This window comes from Myotis myotis, unplaced genomic scaffold (genome assembly GCF_014108235.1).
Source record: "Myotis myotis isolate mMyoMyo1 unplaced genomic scaffold, mMyoMyo1.p scaffold_m19_p_16, whole genome shotgun sequence".
Lineage (NCBI taxonomy): Eukaryota > Metazoa > Chordata > Mammalia > Chiroptera > Vespertilionidae > Myotis > Myotis myotis.
The window spans coordinates 51,613,959-51,627,252 of NW_023416320.1; the positions used below are offsets into that span (position 1 = coordinate 51,613,959).

The 13,294-nt window shown below is 45.5% G+C and overlaps 1 protein-coding gene across 1 annotated transcript in view; it reads left to right on the forward strand.

The window, feature by feature from the left end:
- CNBD1 (cyclic nucleotide binding domain containing 1) overlaps positions 1 to 13,294 on the forward strand; it is a 209,708-nt gene that overhangs the window by 109,417 nt on the left and 86,997 nt on the right. The window contains exons 7-8 of the mRNA XM_036337501.1: positions 4,445 to 4,582; positions 6,269 to 6,401. Of these exons, the coding sequence (XP_036193394.1) occupies positions 4,445 to 4,582; positions 6,269 to 6,401 (271 nt within the window). The remainder of the gene's footprint in view (positions 1 to 4,444; positions 4,583 to 6,268; positions 6,402 to 13,294) is intronic.

Here is a 13,294-nt window from a genome sequence, read left to right on the forward strand (position 1 = left end):
TGAGGTTGGTTGTCTGTTTTGCTGGAAGCTCCTCCAGTCCATTGTTTTGTCTTCCCTGAGAGTTATTTGATTCTTCCCACTTGTTCAAGCAACAAACAGCCCCATGTTTTATTCAAGTGTATTTTGACATTTCAATTCAATCCCAATTTCTTTGTAATAGTGCTTTCTTACTGTACCAGTGTTTTCCCTTTGGAAACAGTTGAAATTAAACCACCAGCTATTTGAGATGTATCTGAGTGTAGCGATACTAGAGTGACCAAGCATATTCTTTTTGTTTTATGGGGCTAGGCGTGAGCCCGGCCCACCTTTCCTCTGTGACTGGTGTGTCCCCCCATCAGTTACTGCCACAGGGAAAGGGTTATAAGTGCAGTGCCACAGGTTGGAAGTTGTGCTTTTCTCTATCTTGATGGCAAGAATTATGCTTTGTCCCTAACAGATTCTTCCCTAAGCACAGTGTCCAGGATGGCTGAGCACTGTGCTTTCATTAGATTATGAAACGATGAAAAGAACCTAGAGGCAGGATGGCTGGGCATCCGACGCAGCCTCGGCTCCCTCTTTGACAGCATTACTTCCAGCGGCAGATTTTATTCTTTTATTTTCTTCCCCTGCTTTTAAGAATCCCATTAACATATGCCCCGGTCAAAGGCAGGATGATAACTTTCAGCGTGGTCTCCCAGGTGAGATAGGCCATCATAAAATACACCACTTTAGCATCTACAATTTTACAGTACTTTAAGATAAATGCCTGTATTTTGGCACCTTCCTTAAGGTCATTTCAGTTCCACTGACATTTTGAACACTTACCTATGTGTTTGTTACTGAAATAAAAACTTGTCGTGGCCTTGGAGAGGATGGCGATGCGGTGGGCATGGCTAGAAGCGCAGCTGCCAGCTTTGGTTTAATGCTCTGATGAGGGGGACTAACACAGCCATTGTGGGAACCACAAGTCAGAGAACCAGGCCCCATGTTGACTGGGGAATAAACTTCCTTGGTTTAAGTGGCCCCTTTTACATGTGTTCATTGTATGATATCACCTGAAATGTGTGATTGGAACCATGGTGGCATTAATGAGCTAGAGTAGACCCTGATGTCTTTCTTCAATGACAAATAATGTCGACACAGGTACTTCTTGAGTTACGATGGGGTTATGTCCCTGTAAAGCCATCATGAGTTGAAAATGGATTCAATGCACCTGACCTACCGAACGCCACTGTGTAGCCTCACCTACTTAAACGTGCTCAGGGCACCTGCTTAGCCTCCAGTTGGACAAAATCATCTTGTTGGTGCTGCCCAGCCTCATGGCATGGATTATCCATGTAACGCTATCCTGGGGAAGATTAAGATTCAAAGTACGTTCCCACTGGATGTGTAATTGCTTTTGCATCTCCATAAAGTTGAAAAACCATGGGTCTAACTGTTGCAAGTCGGAGACTGTCCACATGCACAGAGTGTCCTCATCAGCTGTGATGACCACAGTTCTCTGTTCTGAGCTGGTCGTGTGTGAAAGCCACATGTGAGTGTGTGTATGTGTGTATCATAATATTGAAAATTAACTTTTGTGGCTCTTTTGTGTAAAGAATTTTTAAATACACTACTTTTACCCATCCTCACAAATCTATCTGCATAAATCAAAATGGAAAAAATGTAGCCCTGACTATTATTCAAAATCAGTAAGAAAACGTTTATTGAAGGGTTTAGTAAGCCTTCACTGAATGGGTTCTAGATGGTGACAATTTCTTAAAGAGATGACTAAGACTTTCCTCAAGCAACAGGTAACTACACACACACACACACACACACACACACACACACACACACACACACTTGTTCCCAGATAAGCTCAGGGGTGTAACTGTTTTCCCAGAGGATCTGCGCTGTACTCACGTATAGTCATATCTCACCTAACGAGTGAGTTTCCAAGGAGTCCTTTCCTTCTACTATTAGCCGTGATTGACCAAAGGCTTTCACAGCAGGCTCAGTACATTTTACAGAGACCAGCAAAGTTCCCAAGCTTTAGTCTTTCCTCCTCAATGCGCTTAATAGATTCTACATAATGCAGTTTACTTATATTTAACATATAAATATACCAAGCCTCCAAACCTAATTTCTGAGGCCAAAGAAAATTAGATGTGAAACATTTACAAGGAACAGCAGGCTATGACAGGAGGGAATATATCATTTAAAAAAATGGATACTCTAATGTTTTAAAATTCAAATTACACAAAAACATACTTTAGTAATATTCTTTTATGATACCATATGATATGTTATATAAAATATTACTATTGTATGTTAAATATTAGAGATCATTTTCATACATATTCTGGTATGATTATATATATTTTTAAATGAAGACATAAATAATAGAGAATATGGGAACTTGATAATATGAGTGAAGTTCTAGATCCAAGGTTGGCAAACTTGAACCCTTGGGCAAAACATGGACGACAGCCTGTTGTTGTAAATACAGTTTTATTAGGACACAACCCCCTGCACCCCATTGGTTATATACTGTTTTAACTGCTTTTACTCTAAATAGCAGAGTTGAATGGTTGTGACAGAGACCATATGGCTTGAAAAGTGCGAATATTTGCTTTCTAGTCTGTTATAAAAAGAAGTTAGCCAGCCTCTTCTCTAAATGGAAACCACTAAGAAAATTAACTAAAAACAATAAGATACTTTTATAAATACATTGTTGATTTGATAATCAAGAATTAACAGAAGTATAGGTAATAATCAGAAATATCCTTAATAAAAAGATACTATTTACATAGCTACACAAAGTATCAATTACTTAAAAGTAATAAAAATGTCACAATGCTTTTCACACATCATTTTACATTTCATCTTAGGAAAGGCTCACATGCAGTTGCACTATGTTCATGGACAGGAAGACTTCATTTTAAGTTGTTATGGCCAAAGAGAGGCAGTCAGAGGGTCAAAATGAGCCTCACAGATGCGAGAGTTAGCCCAGCAGATGCGTGCCCTCTCGGTGGGAAACACCGCTATAACGAACATGGGAAGGTGATGGGATGGTGTGCTCACAGGCGCTAAGGCAGTCGGTGTCTACGTGAACAGAAAATTTAAAACTGGATGCTTATTTCACATTGCACAGAAACATCAAAGTGGGGTCAGAAGTTTAATTGTAAAAAGAATGAACTCAAATATTTTAGAATACATGGCAGAATTTCTTCATGATGTCATGAAAGCAAAAGCTTGTAAAACGAGGTTCTTTTAGAAGTAAACTGTAAGGATATTTGTTTGGTACCGTAAGTAATGAAAAGACAGGCACATATTGGTTGATGATACTTTAACGTTCACAGGTGGCCAAGGATCATTACCTGGAACCCATGACGATCCACAGGTGTAACAGGAAATACACTGACCACAGAAACAGCCTTTACAGAGGAGATCCTATGTGTAAAGGAGTTGGCACAGGCAAAGGCAGGCGCTCCACCACTAGCAATCCAGGAAACATGCAGTAGGCAATTTTTACATTTAAAAATAAATCTAAATAAATAACAAAAGGTGCAATCAATCATAGTACTTGCCATCAAGTGGGAAAACATTAAAGACTAGTGGCCCCGCGCGCCCTGTGCACGAATCTGTGTTCGAGTAGCTCACTGTGGCTTGCCTCAGCTGGCTGCCCCGCCCACCACCCATAGCTCTCTGCCCATAGCTCTCCGCCCCACCCTCCTGTAGCTCTCCACTGCTCTTAGCTGGCTGCCCTGGCCTCCTACTGATCAGTGGTTACACATGATGGTGTGATGACTATTTGCATATTACCTCTTTATTATATAGGATTAGGCAACACGCAGTGTTGGAGAAGCTGCACAGAAGCAGCCACTGCCTGCATTGATGCTCTGGGAAGGGGGATGAGTTAGAACTTGCTCTCGGAAAACGTCTATCAGATGCTGAGCTGCGGACACGTCTGTAGCCCAGCAAGTGCTCCCCTAGGCATGTGTCTCAGAAAAATAGTCATGTATGAAATGAGGAGACATGTACTCTAATGTCCATGTCATCGTTTTATAGCCAACTACCGCTAACAACACATGTCCAGCAACAAAAGAATGAATACATAACGAGTCTAGTCACACAGCAATGAAAAATGAATGGATTACATTATGGCTGTATTATACTATGGCTGTATTTCAAAGACTTAATGTTTAGCAAAACACAGAATAATGTCCTAAGCTGTTTCCTTCATGTTCTGAAAACAGTGGAAATTTTTCTCGCTTTGGGGAGTGACATTGGGCAGAAGCCTGACACCTACTTGGTTGCTTTGACCCCTTCCCTCCTGGAGGTGCACTCCCTGCATCTTCCCCCACCCCCTGCATTTCTCGCCCTGCCTCTCTCCCTGGCATCTCTCCCCATCCTAGGCATCTCACTGCTCTGCTCATGTTGCCAGTGATATGAACTTTAAGTTGCCTGTGATTTCTTATAGCTTAGACCATGGAGCACCTTTGGGACCCTGGATGTCACAGCTCAGATTCAGTCAGACCGAACGGTGTCCTCAGTGGTGACAGAAGAAGATTGTGAACTTCTTAAGATCTCTGCAGACAATTATGCAAAGTTTAAGTCGGTATGATCAAATCTAATCTATATATTAACACAACATGGCTGTAGATTCAAGAAAATTTTGCCTCTCTGAACAGATGCTCATATCTCTCTTATTTTTAATTTGATTTGACCTGGACAACATAAAAATGGCCTTTACTTAAATTTCCAATAGTGATGGGTAATTGAAGTAGGGAAAAAAAAGGTCTTTACGGATATACAGGGTGGGGCCAAAGTAGGTCTACAGTTGTGTGTGTGAAACACAGTTTATTATTTTTCATACAAACATGTAAACCTCCTTTTTTTAAAATTGGTTTTTAGTGAGAGAGGGAGCGTGGGGGAGAGAGAAACATGGATGTGAGGGTGAAGCACGGATTGGCTGCCTCCTCTGGGGGTCAAGCCCAGAGCTCGGGCTGTGCCCTGATGGGAATCCAGCCGGCAGCCTTCCCTGCACATGCCAGGGCCCAGCCCTGTGGGCTTGCCTGGGGCTGTGAGCTCACTCCCCCACCCATACTTTATGTATATTTTAATGGCATTTTGTTTTTCATAAATTTAAAATTTATTTTTTCATTCAACAAATGTGTGTTTTGGGGTGTCAGGTGCTAGGCTTCCAGGATGATCAGGCGGCAGAGTCTCTGCTGCCTGCCCTGGGGAAGTGCCTCAGGGTGACCGGCTCTCACAGGCAAGCCGCACAGCTGAATTCCACCCCAATCCTGCGGCATCAAGATGACGCCTTTACTCTGACAATGTCTCTTTTAGTCAGGCCCAAAGTGTGTCTTTCCCCTAGCCCCTCACTGGAGGGCGAGGAAGTGTGTGTCAGAGACCCGCCCCTCCCAACGGTCCTGCCCTCGGGGCTGAACCAGGGCTGGGTGCTCTGTGGGCGGGAGTGGGGGAGAGCCTGTGTGCTTGATCCAGGTCTCTGCTAGTCGGGGTCTTTTTCAACACCACGATGGTGGTGGTGGTGGTGGTGAAGCTAATGATGTTCTCAAAATGCAGCCTCCTTCCATCCTGGCTTCAGAGCAGCTGGCTTTCAGAACTCTTTTTGTAAGTTTGGTTTTTATTTTTCAAAATATCAGAGTTGCTTATTGGATACTAGAGGCCCAGTGCACAGATTTGAGCACCAGTGGGGTCCCTTGCACTGGCCTGCACCCTTTCACGATCCGGGATCCCTCGGGGGATGTCGGAGAGCTGGTTTTGGTCAATCCCCACAGGCCAGGCAGAGGGACCCCATCTGTGCGTGAATCTGTGTACCGGGCCTCTAGTATGCATATAAGATTGTTGGTTAATCTCTTCCTGCCATCCCCCTCCCCCTTCTCTCTGAGTTTCATCAGCCTGTTCCATGTTTCCAGGCTTGTGTGTTGAGCATCTGCCCCCTGGTGGTCAGTGCATGTCATAGCTACCAGTTAAATGGTCACTTAGGCTTTTATATACATAGATAGATGATCAATACAACTTTTGAGTTTAGTCTTGACTATGACAGTTTTGTTTAATACTAAAACATTCATAAAATATTATGAAAGGTGGGAAAATCAAACTTTAGTAGCAGACCTGTAGCTATGGTTACGTGGTCATAGAATGATGCTCTGATAAAATTCAAGTGTATTTTATGTAAAATCATATCATGTAACCTTTATTTTCCTTTCACTGACATTTATCTATTTTTTTCTTCTTTTTAAATTACCTAACAGAGAAAATTTGATAACTTTTACAGGAAAAAACAAAGTTTGAAAATAAACAAATAATGAAACTAATCCGTGGGTGTCCCTACTATGAGGAGTGGCCAACCGTGTCCATCCATGAGCTGGTTCTGCGTGTTAAATGGAAGAAGTTTCCTCGCGGTCATGGTGAGTTTAATGCAATTTTGCAACTTTTTTTTTTACACATAATTTTACATGATTGGAATTTGTAACTTTTCAGTTTTAATGTTTCATTTGCTATTCACATGTTTGTCTAATCTACTTACTGTTACCTTTGAACCAGACATTTACATTATTGCTTGTTTCTCATTGAAAATCCTCCTGAAGACTGAGGACGCCCTGCACTGGCCCTGCTGGCTGCCCCCATGCCTCACCTCCCCCCTAACCCGAGGCCCAGCCTGGAGGGAGAAAGGGATGGGGGTGGGGGGCTCCCCAGCAGGACACCTCCCTAAGCAGCCACTGGGGCCCTGCACTGTGGAGTGGCTCCAGCTCCCAGGGGAGCCCAGTCCTGGGGAAGGGGTGAGGTGGGGCCACCTGCAGGGCATGAACACACTTCCTGTCGCAGGGCACAGTGTGCAGTGGCATCGTCCTTCTGTGCGAGCCTTCTCTCCGGAGAGCCCACACTGAGGGACCAGGCACCGCGGTGCTGTCCTGCAGAAGCCAGAGGGTGATCCTCATCCCCAGTGGGTGCTGCAGGGGGCCTGAGGGGGTTGGTCCTGGAAATGGAGCCTCCACTAGTGGGTTTGTGCCCTGCAAACAGGAGGCCAGCGAGGAGCGATTCTCTCCACGCGAGGACCCCCAGGGGAGCTGTGAGCGCATGCGACCCACCACATACCAGTCAGAAGGCACCTTGCCCTGAAATGCCCCAGCCCCCCAAACTGTGAGAGGCGGTTGCCATCGAAGCCCCAGGGTCTATGCATCTGTTATCTGACCAAGACCCACAGAGGAAGCACTCAGGAGGCCTCCAGCGGGGAGGGTGCGGGGTGAGACTGAGGTGGGGAGGGGCGTGGGGGTGGGGGGCCAGGGAGGGTGCAGGTCAAGGGGCAGCTTCTGCAGCCCTAGGGCCTCAGCAGAGCCAGGGCTGTGCTTGGAGGATGGTCTGCGAGAGCTGGAGGCGAAGGTCTCAGGAGCCTGAGAGGGAGTTGTTAGCCCCAAGCTGCTGCTGTTACTGAGCCCGGCCTGGGGGCCTGGCCTGGCTGAGTGCCCGGGAGGCCTGTGCCCAGCAGGCTGGCGGCAGGCGGACAGGCCCTTGGTTAGAAAGAAGCGAATGTCCTGAGCAGTCAGTTGGGCCTCCAAGCTGAGCTCAGTGCTGACGCCTGTGTCTTACACACCAGTTTTTGAAACACAGTGTCCAGCACGTGGTTAGCCAAGGACTTCTTTTTCGTTGCTTATAACAACAAAGTATTGGTTATGTTGCATTTGCTCATAAAACATTTTCCCTGACGAGTTAGAAAAGACATTTTATTTTTATTTTTGGGGCAAAAGTACACGGAAGGTGAGTCGCGGCCGCGGGTAAGACACTGGGGTTTGCGCATTCGGGAATTCAGCAGGTTTATTGGACAGAAACAATTTTTTTAATGTGATGTTTTGAATTTATTCTGGTTTCCCCAATTTGTATCAGGCATTTTGAACCTTGGTCCACGCCTCATGTTTAGGGCTATTTTGTATAAAAAATAATATCTCAGCCTTGCCAATGTGTCAGGACAATAGTAATTTTGAGATGATTAAAAAGGAGGAAAGAAACTATAGCAAGAAGATATTTTTAATTATGTGAGCCAAAAGAATACGAAGTTTGACAAAGGGGAATAGTTATGTGCTTTTAATGTATTTGATTACAAAAGATGAATACGTGTTTCCATCTGAGACGTCCACCTGAAAGATTTAAACTTGGCATCGAGAGTTAGGAAGGTGCTGACTTGACATACAGACTCAGGCAGATGTTGGTCTCAAGATATTTTTGGAAAATGTCTTTAAAAACAATGGTGGACACTGTGCATTGCCCTGGGCAGCCTGTGATTATACTGAATAAGTCACAAGTAGCGTTATTTTACCAAACATCAGTGCGTGCTGCTTACGTTTATATGATTTTAAAACCAATTCTCTTCCTTTGGGAGGAGTGACTGCTTCCTTAGGTGACCTTCAATGCCCCTCTGGGCTCTGAAATATGGTGACTCTTATAAGTACACTCACAGTGGAAGAATGTGTCCTGTCAGCATAACCTGATTTTTCTGGTACTGACAAACTTGATGTATCAAAGAGAAGCATTCTATCTAATAAAAGAGAAACATGGTAATTAGCATACGACCTCTACCCTTCCCATTGGCTAATCAGGGAGATATGCAAATAAACTACCAGCCAAGATGGCAGCCGGCAGCCAGGCAGCTTAAAGCGAACATGAGGCTTGCTTCAGTGACGGAGGACTCCAACGTTCCCCGCCTGCCGCTGCCGGCCTCTGAGCTCCTGAAGCAACAGCTCCAAAAGATACAATGTTTTAATTATAGAAGCTAAAAGATGGCGGTTAATTTGCATATACTAGCTGCGAGCGAAGACTGACGACAACATGGAGGCCAAGCGGTACAGAAGGGAGCCAAGTAGAGGCCGCGGGGGCAGAAACGGAGCCATAGCCGATGTGAGCGGGAGGGGCAGTGACTAGGAGCAGGAGGGGCAGTGGCTTGGGGAGAGGAAGGGGCAGCGGCTGGGAGCGGGAGGGCAAGCCCAGCCCCAGGGGATGGGTGCAGGAGGGCAAGCCCAGCCCCAGGGGATGGGAGTGGGAGGGCAAGCCCAGCCCAAGCCACTGGGATTGGAAGGGCAAGCCCAGCCACAGGGGATGGGTGCGGGAGGGCAAGCCCAACCACTGTGGCTTGGGAGCATAAGGGGCAGTGGCTTGGAGCAGGAGGGCAGGACCAGCTGCAGGGGCTTGAAGCAGGAGCGAAGCCCGCCTCAGCGAGTTTCGCTCCCTTCTCTGCTTTGCTCCAGCCACAGGAAGCCCTATTCTTGCAGGAATATTCCTGCAACGGGCCTCTAGTCTATAATAATAAATGCATACTATGCTAATTAGACCAGACAGCCAAATGACCTTCCGGATGACCTTCCGGATGAAGCCAGGGCTGCAAGGGCTGAGGCAGCCGTGACAGCTGTGAGGGCTGAGCTCCTTGCACAAATTTTGTGCACCGGCCCTCTAGTTAGATATAATATCTCCCGACTTGACTCAAGATTCACTGTGAATTTTTGTCAGAAAATGTAGAGAATGTAGCTCAAATTACAGTCCTTATCTAGGTTTAAAATTGACAGTGGTATGGTTTCCAAAGCATAATTAAGTGTGTTTCCATCTTACTTTAGGATGTGTATTGGATGGAGTTTCAGGGAGATTAAGTTAATTACTCAAAAGGTTGATGGACTTGAGGATGAATCTTGCGTAAACTGAAAGAAGTGAAGCTATTCTGGCTACTTTTCCTCTGCTGCCTGAAGTCTTCTTACTTTGGGTTAGATGTCCGGAACCTGGACCTAATGGACATGCCCAGAGCTGCCTGTGACTTAGGCCAGCCTGGCTGTGTCACCCCAACCACCGTCTTCCCAGGGACTCTTTTCCCAGGCCTCTGGCTAGACCGTGGCGACTGCTGCCGCACCTGTTCCCCGTGAATGATGTGGATGAGAGAAAAAGGTCGACGACCTGCCTCCACGAGTCACTGGGGCACATTTTATTGTTGTCCTGCTCTGTCGGCATACGCTGCCTGTTCCAGGCAGGATTTGCTGCACAAACACAATTACTAGACATAAAAAAACTTGTAATAATTTAGTTCTGAAAGATGAAATCTACCAATATAATAACAGTAAGAGATATAGTCTTCCCAAACCAAAAGTGGAAACTTCCAGCCACAGAACATGTGCTTTGAAGCTCTACCTAAGAAGTTGGGACTTCTAGGCTCGAAATCCCAAATTTTTGACATCTTTCAGATCAACGAACTCTGCAGGCATGAGACCTCTTAGCCCCTCAGCGCACCCCTGAGCATCCTAGAACATCTATCTTTGATCTTTTATTCCTTCTTTTCTGGTCTCTTTGCATTAAGTGAATATTTTTTCATGTAGCATATTAGTTCATTAACGATTTTGCTATTTAGGGCAGTTTTAGGTTCATGACAAAACTGAGCAGAAAGCACAGAGATCTCCCACATGCCCTGCCCCCAGTCGTGCACAGCACCCCCATTACTAGCACGCTGTGCAGAGCACTCCACTGCTACACATCTACTCGCATGGAAAAATCCAGAACACTGACAAAGACAAGTGTGGCGAGGATGTGGAGCAGCAGACACTCACTCTCATATGCTAATGGGAATGCAAAGTGGTGCAGCCACTTTGGAAGACAGTTTGGTGGTTTCTTACAAAATTAAGTACATTAATTTTTATAAAAATTATCTTTATTGTTGAAGGTATTACAGATGTGCCTTCCCCACCCCCTGTTAATCCCCTCCACCCCACACCCAACCCTCCCAGGGCCTCACCACACTACTGTCTGTGTCCATGGGTTATGCATATAAGCTCCCCGGTTAATCTTTCCTCACCCCACCCCCCAACCCCTGCCTTTCCTCTGAGTTCCAGTTTATTCCAGGCTTCTCTGTCTCTGGATCTATTTTGTTCATCAGTTTATTTTGTTCATTAGATTCCACATATGAGTGTGAACATGTGATACTTGTCTTTCTCTGACTGGCTTATTTTGCTTAGCATAATACTCTCCAGGTCCCTCCATGCTGTCCCAATGGATAAGAGAACCCTCTTTTTTACAGCTGCATAGTATTCCATGGTGTAAATGTGCCACAGCTTTTTATCCTCTCATCTACGGATGGGCACTTGGCCTGTTTCCATATCTTAGCTATTGTAAATTGTGCTGCTATGAACATAGGGGTGTATATATCCTTTCTGATTGGTGCTTTGGGTTTCTTAGAATATATTACTAGAAGTGAGATCACTGGGTCACATGGGAGTTCCATATTTAACTTTTTTAGGAAACTCCATACTGTTCTCCACAGTGGCTGCACCAGCCTGCATTCCCACCAGCAGTGTACTAGGGTTCCCTTTTCTCCACATCCTCACCAGCACTTGTTGTTTGTTGATTTGTTGATGATAGCCATTCTGGCAGGTATGAGTTGATACCTCATTGTTGTTTTAATTTGCATCTCTCAGATGATCAGTGACTTAGAGCATTTTTTCATATGTCCCTTGACCATCTGTATGTCCACTTTGGAGAAGTATCTATTTAGGTCCTTTGCCCATTTTTTAATTGGATTGTTTGTCTTCCTTTTGTTAAATTGTATGAATTTCTTGTATATTTTGGAAATTAACCCCTTGTCAGATGTATCATTGGTAAATATGTTTCTCTATACAGTGGCTCCCTTTTCATTTGTTGATGGTGTCTTTTGCTGTGCAGAGCTCTAAGTACATTCTTATACTATCCAGCAATCACATTCCATGATGCTTACCAAAGGACCTGAACACTTGTGACCACACGAAAACCTGCATGAAAATGTTTATTGCAGCTTCTCCTCTAATGCTAATACCTGGAGTCAACGCAGGTGTCTTTCCCTAGGTGAGTGCATGAGTGAACGGTGGCCTAGCCAAGCAATGGAATATTACTTCGCAGGAGGAGAAGACGAGTTACCAGACCGTGTGAGGGTATGAGAGACCTTAAATACACGTTATTAAGTGAAAGAAACAGTCTGAAAAGGCTACATACTGTGTGATTCCTATTACGTGAAACTCTGGAAATGGCCAAGCCTTAGCAAAATAATAAAAAGACCAGTGGTAGCCATGGGTTAGGGAGGAGAGAGACATGGGTGCATGGAGCAGTAAATTTTAGGGTAGTAAATCAACTCTGTGATACTATAATGGTGGTTCAATATTATTATACAGTCACTCAACCCACAGAACGTCCAACCCAAGCGTGAGCCCCTATGTCCACTGTGGGCTTGGTCTATGATGTTTCAATGAAGGTTCATCAGCTGTAACAATGTACCAGTCGAGCCAAGTGTGCTAATAGTGGGGGACACTGTGAAGATTGGGGCGGGGTGTGTGGAGGTCACTGGCCTCCTGCACAGTGAGGTGCTGTCCTGGGAGCCCAGGCATTAGCTCTCAGGAAGGCTGGTCCGCGCTCGGTGCTCATTCACGCAGGCTATTTGCTGCAGTCCGCGGTTCTGCTCTGCTTGAAATTGGCTCTGGCCTCATTTCTGTCACAGCCCACAGTCCTTGTGAAAGAGGATCTCCCTGATTGTCCGGGGGTGCGGTCTGACACCCTGGCCAGCTGGCATTGCAGGCACCATGGGCATGCGCTCTGGCATGGACATGCCACCTGTCAGCGGGAGCTGGGAGAGGTGCAGCCTCCCTGAACCATAGGACGGCAAGGGGAGGGGACGACACTCACCAGAGGAGCCCACTCAATAGACTTCTTGCCCCTCCGGGTCGGGGGAGGGGGCAGGGAGGCATTCCATGCAGAAACAGTGGGTTGGGCAGGCAGGACCCACTGCCTCATCTAGGACAGATAGCTTTGACTGCCATGTGCTCTGTCTTCATGAACCCAGGCCATTTCTCTCCTACACACACTGTGTCCCCCCATCAGACGGTCACTTATGGAACCAAAAAGAGGTGTCTTTTATCAGGGTTGCTCTTTAAAATACAGATATTCCTGAGGCAGATATTGCTTGGTGTTTTATATTTATTGATATTGCTTAGTAAACTGCCTTCAGATGACTATGTGAAATCCAACCCCCTGTATGAGTTTTCTGGAATATGGAAATATGAGTCTTGCTCAAAATTTTTATAAGGAGGGTTTTGTAAACTTCCATAGTTTTAACAAAGCAAAGTATCTATGTCTATGCCTGTGCCTGTGTCTATGTCTGTGACTGTGCCTGTGTCTATGTCTGTGTCTATATCTGTGCCTGTGCCTGTGTCTGTGCCTCTGTCTTGGCCTTTGCCTGTGCTTGTGTCTATATCTTTGCTTGTGTCTGTGTCTGTGCCTTTGTTTGTGCCTCTGTCTATGTCTGTGCCTGTGT